At 31.9% G+C, this 27302-nt stretch overlaps 1 protein-coding gene across 2 annotated transcripts in view; it reads left to right on the top strand.

The window, feature by feature from the left end:
• The first annotated feature begins 10611 nt into the window (after nt 1-10611).
• The window catches only part of LOC118181421 (apolipophorins-like), a 149269-nt gene continuing 132578 nt past the window's right edge, over nt 10612-27302 (top strand). The window contains exons 1-5 of one of the 2 annotated variants that reach the window (XM_085809892.1): nt 10612-10690; nt 18677-18724; nt 23952-24103; nt 25690-25899; nt 25985-26137. In XM_085809892.1, the coding sequence (XP_085666018.1) occupies nt 10639-10690; nt 18677-18724; nt 23952-24103; nt 25690-25899; nt 25985-26137 (615 nt within the window). In that variant the 5' untranslated portion in view covers nt 10612-10638. The remainder of the gene's footprint in view (nt 10691-18676; nt 18725-23951; nt 24104-25689; nt 25900-25984; nt 26138-27302) is intronic. The other variant, XM_085809893.1, reaches the window with a different exon arrangement.

Genomic DNA, 27302 nt, shown 5'->3' with positions numbered 1-27302 from the left:
AGCATTGCGTAATGCCTTCTGTTACATATTATGCATTTTAGAAAACTTCGGCATGATTTTGCCATGTGACCAGATTTTAAACAGACCAGGCAACACCTTTTCCGTATAACTTCTGATTTCTTTTCTTGTAATGACATATGTACAGTCGCAAAATAGGCAATTTATTTTATATGGTTTATAACTTGAAGATGATGCAGATATTAGATTCGACACGGAAGGCATGGCAGCTTCTTGTATCTGTTGATGTGGTTTTGCATGGCGGCTTCTCGTATATCTTGATGTAGTTTTCTAGCTTTCGAATGTGACACAAAGCCAAGTTCTGCCAACGTGTGATGCTCTTTTCCTTCGACCTTAAGGTATTTTCTCCCTCCTTCCAGTATGCGTTCGTGGTGTAACGGTTAGTACACTTGGCGCGTATTCGAGAGGTCCAGATTCGAGACCCAGGGAGGCCATTGCTCATTTTTTATGTTTCCTGCTTCAGAATAACCTAGTGACTCTACAAGCTTATTGCGTAAAAATATCATCAACTCTTCTAATACCTCTTCTTTGATCAAATGTGAAGAATCGGTATCTGATTTTCTATTTAATCTGTACTCATTTCATACTTTAAGAATATCAGTCAGTAAACAATACTCTACTAACTGGGTATAACAAAGCTACATAATTTTTGGTTGTTACACCTAATGTTTGCAATGCTCGTAAATAAGTTTCTAATTGATCACAGAGAACACTCTATGTGAGGGATTCTCAACCGGTGGTACGCGTACTACTGGTGGTACGCAAGAGAAAAATGTGCTACGCAAAGAAGGGAAGTACTTTTAACTATAAAACTGAAAAATTAAATTCCCAACATCTTGATTGAGTTTTTTTTCTAACACTCGTAAATTTATGCGATCTGAGCTTTGTTCAAGAGTGGTGGTGGTACTAAAGGTTTTTAATTTTTGTTTAGATGGTACGCCTTAGCCAAAAGGTAGAGAACCACTGCTCTATGTTATACTTGAACAATTAGACAAAGTCAGTAAATTCCGAATATAAATTTAAAGCAACAAATAATCCCTGCGAATTTTAATTTTTGTTTAGATGGTACGCCTTAGCCAAAAGGTTGAGAACCGCTGCTCTGTGTTATACTTGAACGATTAGACAAAGTCAGTAAATTCCGAATATAAATTTAAAGCAACAAATAATCCCTGCGAAAACGGGATTTTAAATGCTAAAAATGTTAAAGAGACTTAACCGCTTTGGGTTAATTCTCTTTAGAAGGCTGATAGCAGGCTTCAGAGAGGATAAGAAGTATTAAAACTTATCCTCTTCTTTTAAACGTTTATCTTCATTTATGCGTGAAAATGGCCCCGAAAGGGTACCCAGTTTCTTGGTACTAAATCGTAGTCGTTTAAATCTAACTTTGAAAGTGTTAAATTACCTTGGCTAGTCATTGATACATATGAGTTTACACAATATTTAGCTTTAGAATAACTCTCAAACTCAGTTTCAATATCTATGTATTTATCTGTACACGACTCAAACGTTTCGTTGGTAAACTCAATTAATTCATGTAACAGATCATCAGTATTAAACAAACGCATAAATTTATGAACAATCTTATTGTAAAGAGAATGAACTTACCTTGATTTCTTTTCAACCCTTCTAAGACGTTTATGCTCTCGCCAACTTTTTTCAATTGGATTAGTCATCTTTACAACTAAAAGCTCTATTTACTTTCTCATATAACTTAAAATATTCTTCGAAACTTAGTGTTAATCTTTTAAAGTCGCGGACGCCACTATTTTATGTTAGGAATCAATCAATAAAATAGCGACACTTATATAAAAAGGTGTATTTATTCACAATATGTATGTTCAGGAATAAGCAATCTTAATTTTATGTACATGAAATATTTCGTAAACTCTAGAGCCCAATTCAAAATATAACTTAAGAACCATTACATTTTTCTGACGTTGCCAAATTCTAAAGCATGAAAACTTATTATTTTATTATTAAGACTAGTGCACTTTTATTTACGTCATAATTAAAATATCGATTCACAACAGAAAGAGTGCAAGAGCGCGTGCATCCGAAAGCTCGTTTACAGGTAATTTACAGTTCACTCCGCGCAGAAAATGCACGATGTATTCATTAAAAGACATTATTTTTAAACAACAACATTTTAAATGCATGTGATAGAAATGTCTTTTTTCATTTTAACTAATTAAAAATTATATTAAGAATAACTATGTCTTCTATCACGATAGCCGCATTTCAAATATTCATTAACTTCATGATTAGTGTCTGCCATGTTGCATCATACATTTCTGTATGTAACAAAATTCGAGTTTATTTGATAAAGTTTATTTACATAAGTTTATTTACATAAAAGGTAAATAATCTCTGTTATTAAAACTATCGTAATTTCAGAACTTATGGCCGAAGGTGCATGATGCATTCTCTGTGACTTATAATGGAGATTAATGTCATGTCTTGATGACGCAGAAGATTAATATCTGAGCTTTGTATAATGGCCTTAGTATACTAAATCAGTCTTCACATCACCCTAAAAAGTGTGCGGGAAAGTCAGTGCGGTTTAAAAAGCGAATAACACGGCTTCTGTATCATGATCATTCACATAAAAATATGTGCCTTGATCATTTGGGGAGGTATACAAAATTTTCTCCTTCTTCATCGAGTGCATTCATGGTATAATTAATTAGATGCACTAACTTTCCGACTACAGCTGGCAGTCGCAAGGGTATCGCAGATATTTCATGTTTACTGCTTCGAACATCCTAATAGTTTCTGCAAGTGGCATCCGAACTAAAATGGGGTGGACGATGATTCCTCCCCCCCTTGGTTTGGCGAGTGGGTTCCTCCTCTCCAATCACCCTTTAAGTAGGAAAAGAAAATAAGGAATTTTCTTCTTCCTCAACGGCATTTTTTTTACGGCTTTTGGGTGAAACTGGAAGCACGTCCGTCTGGCAATCAGCACATATGAAGTTCGAATCCCGGAAAGGGTATCACAGGTTTTCCATGTTTGCAGCTTCAGAAAGCTAAACAGACTCTGCAAAGGAACTGCGGGTATGAATTGCGTGAATCGGCATATATATCAATATTTTTTAAGAACTATAATATTATTCGGAGATATGCGGCACTTCCAATAATCTAACAGGCCAGCTACGTAGTCTGTAACTAATTAAACAGCTTAGTACTTACGCGATGAATATGTAAAAATCCATGCAGCTATTAATTTATTTTTTATTTATTATCGTGAAATAAACATAAATCTGGACAAAAAAATTTTAAATTGGCTTGATTGCTAGTACACAAATAAATACTAATTGAGCATGGTGTCATTTGCGGTGAAAGAAATGTAAATAAATTTCAGGATGCATCATTAAATAATTTCTGCATAAATTTAGCATTGCAATAGTACATGATTCTCTATCGATTTCGACTGTTTCTCATCGTGTTTAATGCAGTTCTGTAAATTTCAAATAATACTATGGGTGCCACAAAGCCCACACCTGTGTAAAAAGGAAAAATTGATATCTTCCCTGATTTTTTATAATGCAATAGTTTATTTTAGTGTTCTGATATGAATATGATTATAATTCTTTGTGTATGGTCAATATAAATTTTTTGGTCAATCTTTCCTAGGTTTAAATTAGTACGATACAGTCATATCGATTTCAGTTATCTTGCTGCTATAAATCAATCGCTCGGTCGCTGCTTTGTCATCGGTATATAAATGCTTGAACCTGTAAACAAATTTTTTTTTCAGATACCCTATTTAGTTGTAGCGCTAGTAATGTAGTACAATGTTTTATATCATTTAACGTAATACTGATTCATTATTAATGTAGTTGCGCATAAACGAAGTCATAAACTTAAAGGTTACTTATATATCATACGTTTAGCGCATTGTAATCTTTTCTGATGTTATTTACCATTAAATGTGCTTTCCATTTATCTATCCTTAAGGGTAACACGTCAGTGAATAATGTGTACATTATATTATTTTCTCTAAAAATCAGATGTCTAAGTGATTTTAAAACTATTTTTATTAAAAACGATTCAATAAAATATTTGAAATTTTCTGCTACTTTGAGAATAATTGATTTTAAATTAAAGAAAACTAATGAAGGAAATTTTCCTTATTCAAAGAAATACTACTATAATGGAGATGTTTTATGTAGCTGCTATAATTATCTTCTCCGTTACATCCGTTACATGCTGAATTAAATGTAGTAAACAACTCAGAAATGAAATTTTGAGGGAATTCTGATATTTAAAAAAAATCGCTGAAAAAATTTAATATAGTTGCTTTTGGAATTTCTGGAAGTAGTCCGATGAAAATAATATTTGTAGCGAGTTTTTCGAGATAGCGTTAACAGCGCGTTTGTTGATGGAGCAACTTAATTGATAAGAAGTGTAGAGATTGCAGAGCGAATCCACTTGGACATTTCTTGTAAATAGAAAGGATTACACATACATACCAATTACAATACGAACTACATGACTCCTTTTAAATGGTTTTAACGAGTAGCAAGAAGGTTTGCTTAAGTTGAAAGAACAATATCAAATATGAACTGAAATGTGTATACATGACTTACTTGACCAAGAACTTATTAGTAGATAGATAGAATGAAGGTGGTCGGTTGAATGACCGCCAAAGTTTCTTAAACATTCAAACTGTTTACCTTCGAAACTCACAGACTCCGGCATTTTGACAGAATATTAAATAGCATATTTTGCGTTATACTTTTTATTGTCAGTTTCATGGAAGGTCTCTATTTTAAAACTGATCATGTCATCAACAAGACGTGTTTTAAAATACTCTTTCTTTAACAACGCCTCAAAAGAATAAATCCACAGAGTTAAGATCCGGATAAAAAAATGTTCGGAAGAAAATAAAACTATGCTGTACTACAATTTACGGTTCTCTTACAATGTTTTATAAGTGCATACCATTTTTTCCACTGAGGGTTAGTTTAGTTTATTTGATTACTAAAAAGCACGCAAAGGCTATCTGCCTAAGAAGAAGATTATCCTCATGGAGGGCCTCTTAAAGGAAACTGGCTCATGTAGATGTTACACATGGTATAAACCACAAAAACGTTCACTACGACAGCCCGTTCTACCTTTTTGCACTGTAATTTACGTTCTCTTAGCACATTTTGTTATTTTATACGTACTTTTACACCCTCTGTAAATAATAATAAGAAATAAAGTACAATGCGGAGAAATCAACATTCAAGTTCGTTGGTATAATATCTGAAAGAAGAAGATTCATAGGTTAACAACAAGAGCAAAAAAGTGCATAATAATTACATATTTTAATAAACGCTAACTCCCTAGAATTAGCCAAAGAAACATATACATTATTATTATGTCAGTTTTCTCCATTTCCTTCATTTGTAGAGATATTAAGTATTTTTTGGAAGCAGGCAAGATAAAAAATGAGCAATCGCCTTCGCCGGGAATCGAACCACGGACCTCTGGAATACCGGCCCAGCGTGCAAAACCACTATACCACGAAGGCACGCTAGAAAAGCGGGAGAAATACCTTATACATTCTTTACTTTAGCTCTGCTTAATGTTCGGATGTTTCGTTTATTACATTTTACAACATTTTGCATTCTAATTTGCTTATTTATACCGTTTGTGAATGCATCTCTTCATTTTCAGATGCTATTATTTCTCCTGGCTTAAAGATTTCCTCTTTTTTACATACTGCTCTCTTTTGAAATTTATTTGTGTGTTAACTACTTTAATTTCTTCTTTGTTACAATGGGTAGCATTAATGGCCCGACCTTTTCTTTGGTTTTAATAAGTTTTACCTCTTGCTTTGCCTTCTTATAACATTCATTAATCTAGAAGACATATGAATGATATAATTTACATTCCAGTGGATATCTGGTCATCAATGGTAATATAATATAATATATATATATATCTTCATCCAAATGACAGTGGTACATATACTTGTGTGGTAGAAAATGGAATTGGTGAAGCCCAAATAAATTTAGAATTTTAAGTGTATTCTTGACTATGGAATTTTATTATTACAAACATATATATATATATGTATGTAAGATATAACAAAATACAATGGCTGCTTTAAAAATAATTGGCGACCTCAAAATTAACTATTCTAGATTTGGTGCTCTTTCCCTAAATTCATCTGCTCTCCCAAACTCGAGATCCTTCTATGTTATATAACAACCTCAAATTAACCAATCATAGCTTCTCTCTACAGCTGCATCTACTTTGGTATAAATACCGCTGGTGAATTAATTACGTCATTCCTTCCCTTAGCTTCTGCCACGCCAATATCCACGCTGCTTTGCTTCCTCATCCCAAATGCCTACGTCATTTCTTTAAAAAAAGATGTACATAGCAATTTATCCTATTTAATTATTATTGAAAAAGTGTCTGTCAAACTAATCGGATATGCGTGAAAATAAAGATAGGTGATTTGTCGAAATCAAATTCGTTAGCTTCATCTCTATGCCTTAACCATAAGCCATGACTGCTACCGAAGCCGTTAAGAGCTCCGGTGTTTCCTTCTACGCGTTAAATCATTACACACACACACACACACACACATATATATATATACATAGGTATACATATACTTATGTATACCTCGTGAACATTTTTTACTTATAAAGCAGAGACAAACTATCAGTCATCTGAATGGATAAAAGAAATTTACTTCGAACACAGAAATTCGTTTTAGAAGTTTCGAGCAAAGACCGTTTAGTTGATTTTTCCGACTGACGAGGAGTAAATCGTAAATAGTTTTGCGTGAAGGGCAACAAAGTAGATTCTACTTTCGGCCTTTTGATTGGGAAAAAAAGTGTAACTTGTATTAATTATTCTCCCACTTTCTAGATCTCACAGTCTGTTCTCTGAAATGATAACTTACATTAAAGAGCAGCATTTCATAAATTCAAAGGAAGAAAAAAGAAAATGAAACACCATTGTGTTAGTTGATCTTTACGAAACCATTCTGAAGTTACATGAACTTGCAAGATATGTACAGCTTTAAAAGTAACGCATGAAGGAGGCTAAGGCTAAATAGTAATAAAGATATTCAAGGGAAAAATATCTTAAAAATAAAAGAAATTAAGGAAGTCTTCAACTTCGTTTGCGCATAGTCCTTTTCGTCCTTATCCGTTTTCTCCCGGGGTCAAAATTATGTCGATTCATCTTCCTCATCAAGTAACTCGGAATATTTTGCATTCCATCCGCTTCCGAAAAGTCTTTGCTAAGACAATCATTTGTTGAGATAGGGAACATAGTGATAAATGCGCATTGGTTTGTTACGCTTAAAAATCTGATCAATGCGTTAATTTCTGTGAAATAATTTCAGAATCGTGTTAAAGCGGGAATTACAATTCCGTTTTCAATCACATGCCATTATTCTAAATATTTTTCTTAATATTATCCTGTATATTTGTTTAAAACATGATCAAGAGTTATCCAAACCTAAATTTATTAAAATTAAGTATAGTCATTCAGCGCTAATATTCAAAGGTAGATAAATCCCATTAAAAACAAATTTATAAAGTTTATTTAGTTTACATAACAATTATTTTATTTTTTGTAAATTTACTATAACTCCTCTCTTTCCGTTTTCCCACCAGAATGCAAATTTGCTCTCTTGTATTTAAGTGAGAGTTTGAGATCGTTAAGTCAGAGCGTAAATCTGCCGCTTGAAGACCACGTTACTAGGTTTGCTATTCTAGATACTAGTTCCTGCCTTCGGCATTGCTACTTGCCCACAGTTAAATTCACATCAGTGAATTCCGAGCAAACTTTGCGATTAAATTACTCTGTGTAGCCTTGGGCTACAGATATTTAAATTTAGCTTTACATTTGAAGTTCTACTTCAATTTCTCGCCATAAGTGCCAGAGGATTGGTAAACACCACGAGTGCCTTCTCTTCATCTTGTTGAGTTTGAAGTAAAAGGGTCTTTTACACCTTTCGAAAGTTTCCGTACTTACTTTCTTAATGTAATTTAAGTAATACATTAAAAAGAAAGTTCCAAAATTAACTGTCGAAAAAAATAATTAGCAAATTTTAACATAAACCTTAGCCAGATGAAAGCAATAAGGGTAATTTTGCTTAAACCATTTTTATGGACGAAAGAGGGTGTGCACTATTTCCAAAAGTGACACATAAAAAAAAAAAAAAAAAAAAAAAAAAAAGAACTGACGCTGAGCTTACAATATGAGTAAGCGCCCAAAGTTAATGTTTATTTAATTAACAGTAAAAATATAATTCGTCCTCACACATTGTTACTTAAAATAGCACAGAGAAATTTAAATTGCGAGTAAGTATAGTATTACAGTTACAAAGCTCCGGTCACTTATTTTTAACCAAATGAACTTTTGCAAGCGCGAAATAAAATATTTCAGAGTTCACTCGTATATTCGGCGTCTCTATGGCATTCGTGTCGGTTTTTAAATATGACACATTTTCAACCCAGGAATTCTTTTTCATCACGTAAAGATCATTAGAGTTTTCAGAATACCTATTGTAAAAAATCAACTGCAATCTCGTCTGGATTCGAGAGACTGATCTTCCGGCTATCATTGGGCGAGCTATCACTTACGCGACGAAAGCACGCGCGAAAGAAGGCGATAATTCCTCGCATTCTTCGTCAGTTAAAGGGTGAATGGGGGAGAGACACTAGACCAGTCAACCAAATCCAGATAGTGCCGAATTATCATCGCCCATATTTTGTTTCGGGCTTACGTATAGGGACCTGTAGGTTTTTTGGAGCAGGAAACGTGAAAAAAAGTACATTGTATTTCCTCTGGGATTCGAACTACGGATATTCCATATGCCAGCTGATTGGGCTAACCACTTACACCACGACAGCACACACAGAAAGATGCGCTTCTTTCTTATAATCACGTCGTTCTTTAAAAATTTACCAGTCGAATTCCCTTTTTTTGTAATTTTGTTAAATCTTTTGTATTTCATATTTCAGTGCTATCTAGTTAAAAGGAAAATGTTGCCACGCAAGGGAAGGGAAGATCATACAGATTGGATATAAATCTCTTCCTTTCTTTTAATTTTGTGTGTATGTTACATGAGTTCTTTTGCATTGAATCCATCTGTACTGTATATCACAGCTTTAATGTCTAGAATACAATTACTAACTGTAAGTTTAGTTCTTTTTATTTGTGATCTTCCAGCGACTAGAAATTTAAAATAATTCAAAACGCCCCTGAAACTACTTTTTAAACCGCTGTGCCAACCATACTCAGGTCCACATAAAGGCCTTGTCCTTACCAGAACAGATAAAACTTCTACAATTGAAATAAAGGGGTTTAAATCTACTGTGTCTATAGACCGTGTGAAACCAGCTTATTTGCTTAAATATTGAAAAACAGTACTTTACATTTCTCTGAAACAAGTCTTCACTGAAATAGCAGTTACAAACTGTTTTTACTGGAACTGCAGGTGTTATCAAAACTTAAGTCTATAAAAATACTTAATTTAAATATTTTTCTAAATCCTTCCAATCAATGATGAGGTATTCTAAGGAAAGAATGGTGAATGACGTGTCTAATATATAAGCTTAAAGCAATGAAACGTTTCAAATTAAAATTCACTGGAAATTTTAAGTGAAGCTTTTCCCAACTAGCAGTCTTTTCAGATGCGCCAGTTTTCATTTTACCTTCATTTATAGAGTTATAATAGTTTTGTAGATAGTGTTCGGGTATTTTTCATTTATTGATTTACTTTTTGCGGAGCAAAAAAACTGTGTTCTTGCATGGAATCGAACCCCTTGTCTTCGCACTGTAAACTGGATAACTCGTCACTAGCTCACCAGAGTATGCTTGAAGGAAATGTCTTAATTCCTTGCATTTTATACTCCTTTCTCTGGAATATGTTTGAGGAGAGGTGGTAAAACTTATTTGGTCAGAACAAAAGAATGATAACTTATTTATTAATCAAATACCTGAACACTTGCTCATTAAGCATTCGCCGCATCTAGCCAAACGCATTGCTCATTTAGTTATCTCTACACCGAGAATGTTGCTCAGAAAGTCCCATAATCGGTAATCGATATTACATCCGCTGGAAGGGGCATAAATAGCGGCAAACATCTTTACCATCTCTGGGACTGAACCTGGGCACAACGATACAGTAGTTGGTTCCACTCCCCCAGCATTCCGAGCAGGGAGATGAGATTTCGTCCGCTACATTTATTTCGAGTGCCACCGCACAGATTCGATGCTCTCACGTGGAAAACCACTCTAGTTGGGCTTACCACTACAACACAAGAGTACGTAATTCTTCATTTTCAAGAGCATGTTTCCTTAAATGCTTTAGAAGAAATTTATATTTTTAATAGAGTAATATCGAACTAAGAATTTCTTTTCAATCATGAAAAATATTATTACATTTCGAAATGTCTAATGTCATTTCATTTGCAATCACATTTTCCAGAAAAAAAGATATTTCTAAGCCGAATAACGATTTCAGTAATGAATCGATAAATGCTTTCGGAGGATATCCAATAAGAGTTTACACATACGAGGTCAAAGTGCATCAAGATCCTGAGGTCAGTGAGGCCAAGTATATAAGCAGCAGACTTTGCTTAGAAGTCTATCTCATCCAAGATGGTCCTGAGATTAGTTTTTGTGCTGTGGCTAGGATGCCTTACTGCGGCAGGTAGGAGATTATATAACACATTTTTCACTTTGCATTAGCAATGCGATGAAATGATTTTGATGTAACTATTTTGCTAAATGTTTCAAATGTGATCTAACAATTTTTAAGCTGATTACTTGTAGTGTTTGAATTCAAATTAACATGTTTTTTTTGTGTAAGGACAAATTATTTTTTAATCTTTATACGAATAAACTGCACCAGTATTGAGGATTTTGCGTTCAGAAAACGAAATGCTACAAATAAAAAATGAGCGATATTTGCAAAAGCGACTAAAATATTTATTTTGTTGACAGGAAAAATTATGGAAGAAGCATTATAAACTCGTACATAGCTCAACAAGTTTAGAATTATGAAAGATTGGTAGCTTTAAATGCACTTTTATAAAAACGTTTCAGAAGTCTATCTGCAACTACCTATTTAATAGTTTGTAGAATTGCTTTAATGAATCTTAGCCAACCGAATTAACTACTATAGCTTGGGGTTTCAGAAAATTTGTCTATTTCATAAGTATGAAACACGTTTTCAAACAATGCAATATTTGTAACAAAAATAATGTACCCAATCACTCGTTTTTAACGAAAGCTTCGGCGTAATTCATTTAGCGCAATGCAGGTAAAAATCTGTATTGTAGAAGTGCGTTAGCTTATACTAAAAAGTGCATTCACCTGTATTGGAAAGTGAAAATATTTACATGGAAAAGTTATTTATGTGTTGTTTCATTTAAGCAGGTAAAAAAAAAATCTTTTAACTAAATAAAGGGGGAAATTATTCGTGTATTTCGTTTTAATTCAATAGACGAAACATTTCTTCTATAAATTCAATAGGGAAAAAAATTACATTTAGTCTTCTTTCATTTAACAGGGGAGAACATTTCTTTCAATTTCTTAAGCAGAAACGATAGCTCTGCAACATTTTTTATTGTTTAATGATTGTCGTTGCTAATCAGTCTGAACTTTTCATATTTTAAGGCATATTTACTCTAGTTTAAAAATAAAGCAGACTACCATTGCCCCGAATTTCAAATATTCAGATTGATTGTTTTTTTAGTCTTAGAAAAGCCAAGTAAAATTAAACTTCTTGCTAATTTATTTAAGAAATGTACTTCATGTTTAAGAATTATTCCAAATTTCAGATATCCAAAATAATTGTTTTATCCAAGCCTAGTAAATTAAGCTTGTTGTCAATTTATTCATGTGTTTTTAATTTTTCCGTTGATTAAAACAATCCAACAGTAAAAGTAAAAATGTATTCATATAAATATCACTGTCCATATATCAATTCGCTTCAATAAGATTAACATATTGACTAAGGTGCAGATGAATAAAAATGTGTTGTGCGATTTGTTTTTCGCCACTTGATAAAAAACAGTTCATTATTAAATTTTAGTACGATAAAAATAAAAGCAAAGTTCCATGCATGGTTTTAAAGAATACTGGAATAAAAATAAATTTTATTGTTCAAATTCACATAAAATAGAAATAAACTGAATATTGAGACAAATGGAAAATTTCAATGCATAATTTTGCCGAAAAATGAGAGTTTTATATTTTGCTTTATGGAAATTAAGTATTTTATTTCTTAACTTTATAATCATGACTGAAATAGAAACGATGAAAGAAAAATATGATCCAGTAACAATATATCAAAGTACATGTTCATTTGATATATAGAAAAAAGGCAAGGAAATAATCCTGATATATACATATTTTTTAGGATATGCGTAGGGGTTGTGCTTTTACTTATGTCGGATACTTGGAGATTTACTACGTAAATATAGCATTCTATACTTATGAGATAAACAAATCGTGAAAGTTGCATATATGGTTGCTTTGCCATGTGAAATAAAATCCTTTGACTTTTTTGAATGCTTTTAACGTAGGAAAAATCAGCAATCTATTTCTCTTAACGCTGTAAAGAATTAATCAATTATTGTTTTCAGTTCTAAATATCGCAAATAAATGTTTTTGAACCGATGAGATTTCTTTTCTCCACTGAACTTCATCTATTTTGTGTTTTACACATTTACGAAGTGAACTTCATCTATTTCGTGTTTTGAACATTTATAAATTACCTTTTAAGTGAAGTTTAATTTTAAAACATATTTTCCTGCTACAAGTTTGCACCTTCAAAGAGGAGTCCTTTCTCTCTCTCTTTTTTATTTTTTATTTTTGGTTTGTTTTGTTGAATGAAGAGACTTTAACTATTTTCATTGATAAAATAAACTATTAAGTATATTTAATAATTATAAATCAGTAATCAAATATAAGGATAAATGATAATTAATAATTTTATGTAATAAAAATACGTAACTATTAATTAGCATAAAATATAAGTGTAATCCCTGAATAGGAATTAAAAAATTTTTGGTAGTTAGCATGCATTAGATTACTAATATTCCACAACTGTCTTATACTACAGACTGTCATGTAATTAAAGTCGGAGAGCAACTGTACTCTCTCTGAATTTTATTGAATAATTAGCTTAGACTTTGTAAGTAACGCAAGTAAAAGAAGTGGACATGCATTGAAACCTTGGTTCATGAAATTACTTTGTTCGTGAAGATAATTTGCGACAAGAAATATTCGCAAACTCAAACACAAAATTGGAACACAGGAATTACGTAAAAGAAATGAATATATTTCCGGATCTCAAATGATTGCTTAGAAAAGCGTATTTTGAAAGTAAATTTATATCGCAGAACTGATAGAATTCATAAAATCTAACATACACACAATATTTAATAAAATACTAAATATAAAATATTAAAAACACTTGAATTAAATTTTATCGTATTATCTCTACGAAGGAAAATTGACGTCGGGTGAAGAACCAAAGGTTCAAAATATAATTGTTTAAAAGTAAAATCCTTTTCTGTAAAAGTATCAGATTAGCTACTGATTTTTCTTTCTTTCTTTTTTTTTTCCTTGTCTTAACACTGTTTGCCTCTGTCTGAGAATTGCTGGGCCATTTTCCCATTTAAAAATTTGTTCAGTATGATTTGTTTCTGTATACGTTTTAAAATGTTCTTAAAGGACGACATGGCATTGTCATTGCAAATATTAAAGCTGCGGCTTACTACTGCTTTAGCAAAATAACAATATTCTATGATTATCCTAACTTTCATCGTCTTTTGAAAACATTTCCTTCACTGCATTAACTGCATTTTAGAGCAATCCTTATTACCGGCTTACTTTTTCGCCTCTCGAGGCACTGTTCATAATCCACGACATTTTTCCTTTGGATAATGTGTTCGTTATCCAAGGCATTTAGGAGCTAAGGTTCCACGGTATTCAGGAGGTTTTTAATTTTGCTTCATGTTTTTCTTTTGCAATATGTATGCATTAATGATCATCTGAAGTTCTATAATGTAGCTAACAAAAGACATTCTGGAAGAATTTAAAAATAGTTTTGCATATATATATTTATCATCTTTGTTGCATTACTTACGCTTACATACAGTCTTCTTCTGTGAAATTCCATCGTACCATGAGAGGAAATAAATTAAAGTATTAGATTAGATGGCTGAATTTACAAGGTATTTCTCCGTGCCATCTCAGCATGCCTTCGTGGTGTAATGGTCAGCACGCTCGGTGCGTATTCGAGAGGGCCGAGGTTCCAGTCCCGGCGAGGGCATTGCACATTTTTTAAGTCTTCCTGCTTAAAATAAGATAATGACTCATCACTGGCGCCCGAACTAAAAGGTGGTGAATAATGATTCTCCATCAGGATTTGGCGATTGCGTCCCCTCATTCCCAGTAGCCTTTTCTCCCGCCTGCTTCGTAGTGTAATGGTCAGCACGCTCGGCGTGTATTCGAGAGGTTAGAGTCCTGGCGAGAGCATTGCTCATTTTTCATCTTTCCTACTTCCAAACTAGCCTAATGTCTCTACAAATTACGATAAAGCTCTCGAGAGCTACCTGTTTAGAGGAGGAGTACCTCCAGGAAACATTTTCTAAGTAATAAGTTAAGGGAAATTACTATTCCTCGTTTAGTGAACAAATAATTTGTTACCAATCCTTATTTTATACGCACAAATGTTTATGTCATTTTGATCAGATAGAAGTTATTTTCGGAATTTTTTATTTTATCAGTACAGACGTTATTGCTGTTTAAAATAAAAATGTAAAGACTCTTTTTATTTTATCCTTTAGGAAATAATAGTGCCACTGATAAATACTACTTTTATCATGCTGATAACTAAAAGCCATGACTTCCATATATCTTTTGCAATCAATTTTCAGTATTGAATATTTCATAAGCAATTATATAAAAATTTTAGGATTTGATCGTCACCTAATGATGGGCAAAAGTTTGTCATCAGTTATTGAGATTTTTCATTACTAAAAATAAAAAAAAAAAAACCTATTATAGTTTGTTTAAATTTCTTTATAAAAGATTTAAAATTTTATATTATATAAAAACAAATATATATAATTAAATATTATTACAAAACAAATATATATAATATAATATTATATAATTAAATAAATTTTAAATATATTTAATATAAAATTTTGTATTAAATATATTAAAAATTTTGTAGTATATAAAATATATATTTTAAAATTTTATAAATCCATTAAGCAGCTTGTTTTAAACTGGTGTACAGTTATCAGAAACATAAGAAATATGTGTTATTTTTTATGTATTCGAATAAAAATATTAGAAATGAATCAAACTGCAAACTGTACATTTTCGTCATGTAATGCGAAAAAAAGCAAAGAATTAGAAGGATAACATTTACTATTAACATGAACATCGGATACTACATTTATAATCACATATCATTCATCTAAGACGACTTTTAGAGGTTCAATATCTCATTCATCTAACATGTATTTTGGATTTCAGTAGTACATATTTTTTCTCGTTCTTTAGCCAGCGAAAAGGGCAAGAATAAGAAATTGTTTTAAACTGAGAAAGATTTCCAGTTCCGGTTAATCGTTTACTGATTTGAATTAAATTTTAAACAGAGTGCATTTTATGAATATTATGGAGTACTTTACTTAAGAACCATATTAAAATTCTTAGCAATCAGATGCCTCTTTCCCCCCACTAGGTCACAATTACTGCTCTTCTTAATTACGTTGATGTTTTTATGCCTGAATAATACTAGCTGTTTAGTTACCAGGTGGACAAAATGAATAAACTTCCACGCAAAGAAAATACTGTTTACGGAACTCGTTGAAAAAGAGTATCTCTAACAGATAATTTCAACAAAATTTTTTAAAACCAGATTAAAGTCTCTTAAAATCAGTAACACTTACACTATTGAACAAGGTAACTAATATGCATCTTCGAAAAAAAACTATCATAACTTTTCTTTGAAAGTAAAAACGAAAATTAAGGAAATGGAAGAATCAGTAAGTAGAAGTCACAGTTAAAGTTCGGTATAACGATTATACGAAATAACGATAAATGTTTCTAGGCGTTCGCCTTAGTCTAATTGCTTTTGACATTTAGCTAATGCAGAGTCAAGATTCAGACTCAGTTAGTAACTGAAGTTGTACTGACAGATAATGTTGTCTAACTCTTAGTTTAGTTTAGTTTAGTGACGGAGGACGTGGGCACCATCCCTTTACCATTATGGTTAATTGGTTTAGCGCCACGTCCACCCTTATCTAAAGCTGACTCATGTTAGAGCCACACGAGATCCACTCATAGGGCACACTGATTAGTGTTACAAAACATAGATATTAAAAATGGTTACATCTGTGTGAACACAGTACTTATGAACAAAACTTTAGCAAGTGACACATAAGATTACAATTCAATACCCTAGGAAGTAATTTTAGCAAGTTACATATAAAGTTTACAATTCAATACATAAAGAAGATATATCATACATAATGATTATATTATACTGTTGTGATTGATAAGTGACGACATTGGCAACATGAATTTACTAATGCAAAATTCAACATTTAAACTCAGTATACAAAAACCCAAGAACATACAAATGCTTATATTTCATACATTGCCAGCTTAAAAAATTTATAGTGGAGAAGTATAAAAATACTTAGATCTCACATAAGTCTCTAATATTCTGAATGTCATTGTTAACTTTTATATTACAGCTTACTACTAAGGACACAGTTATTATATTAAAATTGGATATTAATACAGTTAAATGAATAATTGCACTTAGACTATAAATACACTATAAAAACATTAATCCTTTACAATTTCTAAAATGCAATGATTCAAAACAATGATTTTATGCGAATATTAGAACAATGATTCACTATAAATATACAATGATTCAATACTATTACTTAAATTAATGATAATACTATTCATATTATTAATCATATATGCCATGTTGACATCAAAATAATATTTTTTTTCATACAGGTGCTTATTACTGAAATGATGTTACATATTACTAGCAAGCAATTCAAAAATAAGATATGTACAGTACAATTTTACTTGCACATTGGAAATACTATACAAATAAATAATTCAATACAATGATTCCGTACGATTACTCATGAATAATTCAATATTATGATTCTATACGATTATTCAAATGCAATGATTCAATACAACAATTCTATGCGCTTATTAGAACAAAAATCTATATAATTATTCAAAATTTCAATATTATTGCTCAAATTAATAAAAATACCATTTATATTATAAACCTCACTACCCAAGTGACACAAACATTTAAATTACACCATTAATTAATCATTACAGCAATGATATTACATGTTACTTGAAAGCAGTTAATTATAAATTATGTACTGTACAGTTTTACCTTGCACACTGAATATTATAAATAATGTAATGATGCAATACAGTGATATTATACTGCTTCTCTAGAACATGTACCAAAGCAATAATTATATGCAGCGACTGAAGTATAAAGATTACGATACAAGTATTCAGTGATTTAATATATATATTCAGATTTGTAGTAATACTATATATGTTATTAATAACATGAAAACTACGCAAACTTTTAACGTTCGTACGATGATTTAGAGCAGGGTGGGCAAAAGTTGCCAAAATTAAAAGGGCTGAACGCGGTCCTTCTAATTGCTTAATCTACCCCTTTATGAAATCTTATGCTACAACACTTTCATCTCTCTTTTGCCCGATTGTGTGTGCAAACAACCGAAATCAGCAGCACGAGTGCGCATCTGTTGTTACAGTGTATATGTGCATACTTACGCATAAATATACTAGCGATCAGTCGAAGCTGAGAGCCCTAGATATACTATAAAGCATGTGTACCAGCCTTATAGAGTTTAATCATTTCTAGCAGCTTTATTTTAGAAGTTAAACAATGAAATCTTAATACTGTTGAAATAAAAAGACTGATCAGAAAAGCGAGCTTAGGCAAAGAATATTTCAACTCCAGTATGCATGTCACTCATTTGATGACCAATAGGAATGGATCCCGTTTTTGCCGTATTCGTAGTATTTTTTAAAAGTTTTATTTTATTTAAAAATTTCGATTCTCCCCTTTCATCGCGTCCTGCAAACAATAGGGCACTGTCCCTATATATCGTTACTGCCCTACCCGCATGACACCCTAAAAAAACCTTTTTGGTCCGTGTTTAAAACTATTTGCCAATCCCTGATTTTCATCTTAAATCAATTCTTTGTCGCTATGCTACACCAGAAGTGTGTGTCTAGAACAGTCATATCAAGTATCCACATTTAAAGAACCAAATTTTAATTATAGCTTCATGAATAAAATTATATCATTAAATTTATGACACTAAATGATTAAATTAGGTTAGCTTGTTAAGGCAAAGAATACCAGGGCAATTTGGTTTGAAAATGGGTGCATTTCCAGCAGAGCGTTTTAAGAGAATTTGAATAAAAATGAAATACACTCCTGTTAGTAGTTTTGCTTTTGTATCATGTGTTTTAAGAATAAGCTGTGTTTTAGTTTGCCCTAGTTAAAAAAAAATAAAATCTTTCTATGCTTTTTTTGGAAAATCATATGTAAAATTTACTTTAAATCTGTTTGCAGGACCAGTTGCATGGGATGATTCAATATGCGCACAGGAGTGCTCTCCAGGTAAGTGGAAAAAAATTTAATTTTCAGCATTTTGAGCTTTCAGTTTTATTCTTTCTAAAATAATTGAAAAATAAAAGTAAAAGAAAAAAGCACAACAAATTAATTTATTATTATTTATTAATTTATAATTTTTTTTATTTAATTATTTTACTAGCGAAACCATGTTAATTCTTATTGCCTTTAATTTGAAAACGAGAGATTGTATTCCTTTTTTCAATTCAACTTAATTTATATAGACATTGACGTAGATATTGAGGAGTTTTAAATAATGCCTGCTTTCACTAAAACCAACCTATTTAAAATAAACTCAAGACTTTAGCGCTGTAGAAAAACCTATTATGTTGAACTGATTTCTTATTTTATACAGCTCTGAATATTTACAGAGTGAGTCTGTCTGTAGCATCCTAGGATAATCACCTATTCTATAATTCATATAAAAAAGGAGATGGCACCTTTCAAAACCTTTCGAAACGCCACTCAAAGCCTAAGAGAATAAGCTTTAGTAACGTTGTGTTGTTGACGAAAAAATATGAATTCCTTTCAGTAAGAAAAATTCTATTGCATTTCCTTTTTCGTCGAACGTTAAAAAGAGTCAACATTTCTAAACTGTAGTCTATAATTTCCATCTAGAAGTTGTGATCTCTTTATATATTGATGAATACGTTCTTGAAATGTACACTGTTGTTTCTCAAGCAAGGAAAGAAGAGTTACCTAGTTTTCTTGTGTTAATTATAAAAAATAACATTTTTACATTTCTTTGTTGAATAAGTTAGATATTAGTTTGATATATATTTTATAAAAGTAGACATTTTCGAGTATTAAATTTTAATTCTGTGTAAGAAACAAAACATAAAACTTATTTAACTCTATGAATCATAGCTGATTCTCATATATTCATCTCAGTTTTATAATTAGGCAAATTCAGTTTTAGATTATTCATCTAAAAGTTCTTCCTATTACAAGGGACACTGACATTGGCTCTTTTTCTAAGGAGTAAGGTACTACCCAGAATAACTTGTTGTTGGTACTACCTAGAAATCAATACAGAATGTTGAAGAAAACAGACCTTATCATTCTCCTTTGAGGTGCGTGAAATATCTCTTGAAATGTTATTTCTCGATCAGAAAGAAGGATTCATGTGAGTCTCCCTCGGAATCACAGAAATTTTCTCCCAATAGTTTTGTGACCTGATATATATATTTTCATAATATTTCGCGTGTTATTTAATAAAGAGAAATACAGATTAGTTTTTCTCAAACTGTGCAGCCATTTCCTATGATTTGCTTCTTCTAAAAGAATGAATTTTGCTTATTTTTAACTTCATATAAGCGAGCAAATAAGCGTGTCATATATTCATCATAATGTTTAAATGGCTGGATTGTAGGAAAATGTCCGTACGCTCCATAATTGAATATGCAAATCGTTAAAAGTCATTGTCCAATTAATGGCCTGTTGTGCAGTTCTTTAACAATTTATACAAAAAAAGTTTCTTTATCTTTAAAACTGCTGAAGATCCGTAGAGTAAGTTCTTCATATTTTAGATGAAAATTTCATTTATGACTTAGAAGTAATTTTCTTTTATGCCGTGAATTAATTTAACACATTCATGAAACATGAACTGTTCAACTGTTTATACATTTCGATTATTAATTTGAAAAATATTAATCTAAACGTACTGACACCTAATACTTTAATATACACAAAAGCTTACTTTTAAGTTATCTTAAACATATGATGGCAGATTTTAAAGCATAAGAATAAAATATATTAATATTTAGAAAGCAGACCTTTCCTCTTCAGAAACTATTGTTCTTTCTGTGGTCAAAAGTATATCTACAACATCACCAACTACAATTTATTTCATACATCACTGTAAAAAATTATGTAAAATAAATTCAAAACGAAAATTATGTAATTGTTTGAAAGCACACAGTTTGGCTTTCCCCAAAGCCCATAAGACCATCGCTTGGACTGAATAAAAATCCTTATGCAAATACTCCAGCAATGAAGATGCAAAGGATTTGAAACATCAAGGTCAATTACCGAATAATAAGAAACACGTATCGAAGAGAGTACATAAAGAGAAAATCTAGAAGTCAAGGGCAGTAACAGCCAGTAACAGCCTAACATGACAACGGATGTGGTTCTGTGAAACTTTAATTATGGATTGGATTACAGTTGCTCTGTTTACAGGAATCATACCTTGACTGTGATTAAATAATTATAAGGATTTCAGTTTACATTTGAGCAGATAACGAGTAGAACAACAAAGTTGAGAGAGGCTGTACCATTGGGCGGAAAGCGATCGGCTGATCTATTCGACAAATTGCCTAGCATATGTGTTAGAGCAATGTAACGATTTAGCGCGTTGATGCCACTTGCATTCCAACGATGCAGGTGCCAGTTAGATCCGTTCGATGGATGGCCTGGAGAAGAGAGAACGGAAAAAAATATCACCGCTTGAGTAAACGCACATCTGCGAAACTTATGTCACCGTTTACATGCCAAGATGAGTCCAATGGAATCGTTACACGATGATTTTGGAACAGTCACTTCATTACACAAGGCCAGTTCGTCGCATGGCTATTACCATTGATCCAATGAACATCGCTAGCAATTTTGTATTAGAAATGGTTAATTATCATGAAGTAAAAATCTTTGTTTGAATACTGCATTCAAGCGAAACCAAGAGACTGTAAGCTAATAGAGATCCTTTAATGATTTTCTTAAAGTAAGACACTTTTGGTACAAGCTAAGTGGAATACTCTCCAACACCTAAACAATTATACTGTATTAGTTTAAGTAAAATTATAATATTTATCCAAATATAAAATTAAATTTCAAAGAAATATGAATGGTAATACTTTAAGCAAATTTGGATCAATTGCTTTCCAATTCTCTAAAAACTAAACTCAGTGGCGTAAACAGCCCTAATGGGCCAAGACCTGCAGTGCCTCGAAATCTGCTTTCTTGACCGTGGGCCCCGGGGTGCGTAAGCATATGCCCTGAACAAGCGGTCAGCTTGTCGCAGGACCCCCAGTGTTTAGTCCCCAAGCGAACTCTGTACTCAGTTTATCGACCCAAGGGATGGAAATCAAGAGATAAATGAAAAAACGAAATACATAGCAAGCTTCCTTGCTTGCTATGTATTTCGTTTTATCATAGCATGAGAAGTTATTTTATTAATTGTTTATCAGCTAATAGATGCACGTTTTTGAAACAAATGTAGAGAAAACTAGCAAAATAAGATTTGGGCAACTCAGTATATGTATTGGAGCCAATGACAGCATGACAAGCAATCATTCTAGGTTAAATAAGACAGCAAATATAATTTAATAGCATCGGATCATACTATTTACGTATACCCAAACAAAGTGATTCAGATTCCCAGTTAAAAAAAATAAATTCCTTATTACCTTGATACTGTGGTTATCTGTTAAATGCTCGTAGACCTTACCTCAAAACGAAATTCCGAGGAAAATTCATGAACTAGAAAACTATTGCCAAGAAGCAAGTAAACATACTGTTTGATGCAGTATGTCTATGTGAAATTCTGAAATTAGAATTTTATGTTTATTATTTCATAAATTTTATTCAGAATTCTGCAACATACAGTTGTCAACTACATGATTTACCAGTTGTTAATAATGTACAACACAGACAAGTTGCTGTGTTTGTTTGAAGTTATCCTTGTATTTCATATAGTAATATAAAATCGGTAATAGATAAAATGCACGTCTCATAAGCATACCTAATAAAAAACTAAAACATATTTTCATTTTATGGTGTAACTTAAAATTTGACATGCAGCTTTGTTTATTAATTAATATGACATTAAATTAAATTATTCCCTATTCGGTATAATTCTCAGAGCAAATATTTAAAAATTATTTTTGTTATTCTTATGTAAGTTAAGAAATTAAACTTTAAACCGAAGAAAATTATTCATAATTTATAACAAAAGGGTTAATAACATGCTCAATACAAATGAAAGAGCAAATGGTATTACACTCAAAGGGTAGAAACTATTAGACTTTCGGGAGTGGAAATCGGCTGTGCTCTTACTCAGATCTTTTGTTTGTTAATTTACTTACCCCAAAAAAGTATACAGGAGGTAACGTAATTTTTACTATATGACATACTATTACAAATAGATATTTTGTAATGCAAGTTTTCATATATCTGAAGTGTGGTGCACTTAAGAAGTAAAAAGATAGATCCAAAGCTTCTTATTTTCTTAATGTTTTTATAAATATTAAAAAATTTCGCTTATTTTAATATTGTCAAAATTTTCCTTACCTGGTGTAATTAGATGCTTTTTAGCCGCAAGACACTATTGCATGTTTAAATAAGTAACAAAAAATTGAATACTAAAATGTATGCCACACATGCAACAACGCAAGAAAATCATTCATATTGTTTAATATAATTACGTGTACTACAGACAAAATAAAAAAATTAAATTAAACTTAAATTTCATATTCTTAAAAAGAGATATGAAGATATGACTCAAGGAAGCATGATAACAAAAATATGTTCCACCCTCATCAAAGCGTGAAAATCTCGAAATTTCGGACACATCCAACAGTCCTTAATGAAGAGGAAAAACAGTTAAAACGTTTCCTGACTTTTTTTACTAAGGACTACTGGACTTCTCACTTTTGATTGAGAATTCCTGGATGCGTCAGAAGATTTGAATACTCTCAAGCTATGAAATAGTGTCAAACATTTCAGTAGCTTACTCATGATTTAATGGATCTCTGTTTGAAAGTACTTTTATTTCTAATCTATCCAAAAGTTAAAGAAGTAAAACTGATCATTAAATAACAAAAGCAGAAATACATATTGAGCTCTCATAAATTAAATATAATATTGCAAAATTCATTACATAAGAAAATATGATTTTAAAAAATTGAAATAATTAATTTTGAAGTATTTTAAATTTTCAAATGCTTTTCTTTGACTATGCAATGTTAGATTTTGAATAATGACCGAATAATGTTATTTTTCCGAATAATGTTTAATCTTATTCGAATAATGTTTACCTTTAATATGTGGACAGATAATTTTTTGTAACTTTTGTGAAACCTGTATTAAATGTACTATAATACGCTTATCTAATAATATGTCCTTCGGCAAATTTTAAATTTTAATGACAGTAGGCGCAAAATAATGAAATTGAGTAGATTTTTTATTTCTTATTTTCTAATAATAACATTTTTTTCAGGCTCAAAATATCAGTATTCTGAAGATACTTCATATATTTATTCTTATGAATCGTCCAATGAGCTTCATGTTGAAGACGCGTCGGATCTGTCCCTGAATCTGAAGGCTACTGTGCACCTGACAGCTAAATCAAAATGTGAAATGATTCTACAGGTATTACAACAGTATACTTTTAAATTCCTCTTTAGAACTTCTCTTGGCTAATTCTAAACATTTTAAAAACGAACCCTAAAAGTCCTTTGGTTAAGTTTCTGTTGAGCAAACAAATTGGTTAGTGGGACTGTTAAAATGGATTAATACAACAAATTTCAGTTTGTGATTTCATACTCATTATTCAAGTACTTTAAAAAGTAATCGAATATTTCATTTGACTAGCCCGAACACAGCTTACGTTTATCAATTAAAATGCTATTTCAGTTTTAGATATCACATTCAATTAATTCGACCAGCCGGATTTCAAGGCCTTTTGTTGGTACTAGAAAATAATCAATAATGAATCCTCTGACTATTCTTACAGTTAGGATTTATTTATTTGATTATGGCAAAGCACTCGAGGGATATCTACCTAAGGGAAGAAAGGAAACTGGCTCGTATAAGCGTTACACATGGGCAAAATCACGGAAAAGATCCATGCAGCAAAGCCTGTTCGCCGGGATTAGAACTTCGAAATGAATTACCAATATTCAGTGAATTTTCCTATTCGTATGATATTGAGCAAAATTTTTAAATGTGTTTGTGTGTATATATGCATTTTGCATTGTCATTGGAAACACCTTGTCATTCGGGCTAAAACTAATAAAAAATCCTCAAATATGCAATAGAAATACATGAAACTGAAGGAAATCTAATTTATAACTTATAAAAAAATTAGGTGAGGAAAAATCTTTGATCGCTCAAAGCATCCATTACGAAATTTTATCACAACTTTGCAATTCTAGGTGCTTAAAAAGCAGTTTTAAGTATTCACTGTGTAATTTCTTTCAAGTCATTAACTAGACTATGATTCTCTTATGCTCTAAAGGTTAAGATTCGGATTTCCGTTCGAGCTTATTACATAGAAACTAAGTCATCAGTAGTAAACCTAACACAAATTATCGTAAAGTTTGCCGACGCTGCTGAATCACAAAGATTTGTGGCCAAAGCTGTTACGGAATAGCTGTGAGTGCAAGTCTTTAAATTTTTCCTCCTTTCTTCAGTCAACTGAATATCCATGGTCCGCATATCTCATGCACATTCTTAAGTTCTTGACCTATACAGAAACATATCGTAGCTTTTGATTGCATGAATTCTGAAGTACAAGTCAGTACAAAATTTCCCTCTGAAAAGGTTTAAAAAAGTTATGCAGATTGGTAAGACGGTATGCGATTTTACGCGTAAATGAATCACAAGAAAGGCAAAATTTTAAAGGCGAGTGGATAGTAATGTTTAATTCAAATAGGGTACAAATTGCTCGGCAGCAATTTCACAGTCAAACTGGCCTTATTTTCTTCTATTAGTTGATAAGCTTAAAGAGAACTTTTATGATATATAAGTAGTTTCTTGCAAGTGATAAATCATTTTTAATGCTACTGTAATTGTAATCATTACTGCCGATATAGTACGCCGAATGTCTTGTACTAGTGAAGCGCTGAATTAAATACCTTTCCTCGAGGCCCCCCCTCACAATTTTTTTTACTATTTATTTTAGAGTAAACCTTAGTAAGTGTTGTTGTACGATAATTATGTAGCGTTTCCTTTAGCTTACAGATGTAACAGTGCAGCATGGAACGTCTTCATTGGCCGAGCAGTTGATGAGAAATCCTCTTCCATTTTCTTTTAATGATGGCCTAATCGACCACATTTGTCCAAATCCCCAGGACTCAGATGATGTAAATAATATTAAAAGAGGGATATTGTCTTCCATCCAAAATACTATGAAAAGATTCAACTATCATTCTTTTCAAAGAGAAGTATGCCTGTTTATAAATTTCACTCTAACGTCTTACACGACTACTAATTCCATTTACGGTAAATTACTTTTCATTTTTATTTTAGAAAGATATTCTTGGGACATGCGATACTGAGTACAAAGTTAAGGAAGAAAATGCTGATAAATTTGTCATTGAGAAGAACAAACACATTGGAACTTGTTCTAATCGCCTTAAAGGACAAAGTCTGCTTTTAGCTTCATCCTACGAATCTGCCACGGTAAAAAGTTTTGACTTATGATTATTAATTTCTAGCTTGTTAATGCTAGATTTAAAATGAGATTTTTTACTACAAAGTATAAAAAAGTTACTTTATTAAGAATAATTGTAGGAATGTATTTCAATATGAAATAATCTCACGCCTTCGTTAATTATATGTTTGAGTCTTTCTAACCACGTCATTTACGATGCTGGCCTTTCTAATGGAAAATAAAGACTATGTGCGATTCAGTACTTTAAAGGCATTGAATAAGCCTTTTCCTGTTATTTTATTGTGAATGAAAATATTCCAGAATCTGAGAATTCTTTTCAAGATTTCTGGAAGCTTTTTTTGAAACTTGTCTCCGATGATGCAGATACATTTCGATAGTAAGTTAATATCAAATGTGTCTATACTCTATAAATTAAAGAAGTACTAGGATAAAATATGAAGATTATCCATGGCATGATCCTGCATATTATAGAGCTGCTGTTCCACTTTTGTTACAGTTACAGCCCCACAATTTATGCAATGAAAAGAAATTTCTGCCACATTTGAGCATCTGTGACAGAAATTTTCGAAGCTGGGTAAAGATCAAAGCTAAAATTAAGAAGAACCTTTGGTGGAGTGCCAATCCTAAATCTCTGAGGAAGTAAAAAAAAAGTAATGTTTTGACAAATGGTTTAAAACGTTTACCTAAAATGGTCTTTTTGTTTTGTGAAACCACTATTTAGAAATGTTATTTCTTATCAGCAGGACCAGAGCTAGCCCTTTTTTCCGCCTAGTGTAAACTCTGCGACTCGGAAATTCTACCGTCTGGCTATTCCAAAAGCTTAAATTTTTCCTGCTCCTAAATTAGCCGCTCAGTGCAGGTTCCGGGGTGGCATTGGCTCTAGCCCTGGCCCTGAATAGCCGAAATTAGGTGAATTTCAAGCTCTGCGTTTTTTCACTTAACGTGTAGTGCCGTATGAGTATTTTCATTGAGATATGATCAACCAGAAGTGATGAAACTTTTCGATCCAAGGTTTGTCCAGAAGCAGTGGCCAAGCAAGTCACTAAAAGCGTTAAGATAACATCATTTTTCATAACACTTAGTGCATGTACTTAAAAAAAGCAAATAAATGGAATAGAGAATTGCGACTAATCAGCTTAAACAGTACAGATTCCATAGCGAAAAGTATTAAGC

This window comes from Stegodyphus dumicola, chromosome X2 (assembly GCF_044657685.1).
Source record: "Stegodyphus dumicola isolate Sdum_Otavi_A_Nest chromosome X2, ASM4465768v1".
In the NCBI taxonomy this organism is placed as follows: Eukaryota; Metazoa; Arthropoda; class Arachnida; order Araneae; family Eresidae; genus Stegodyphus; species Stegodyphus dumicola.
Note: the sequence above shows the minus strand (reverse complement) of the source record. Positions and strands in the feature narration are given on the sequence as shown.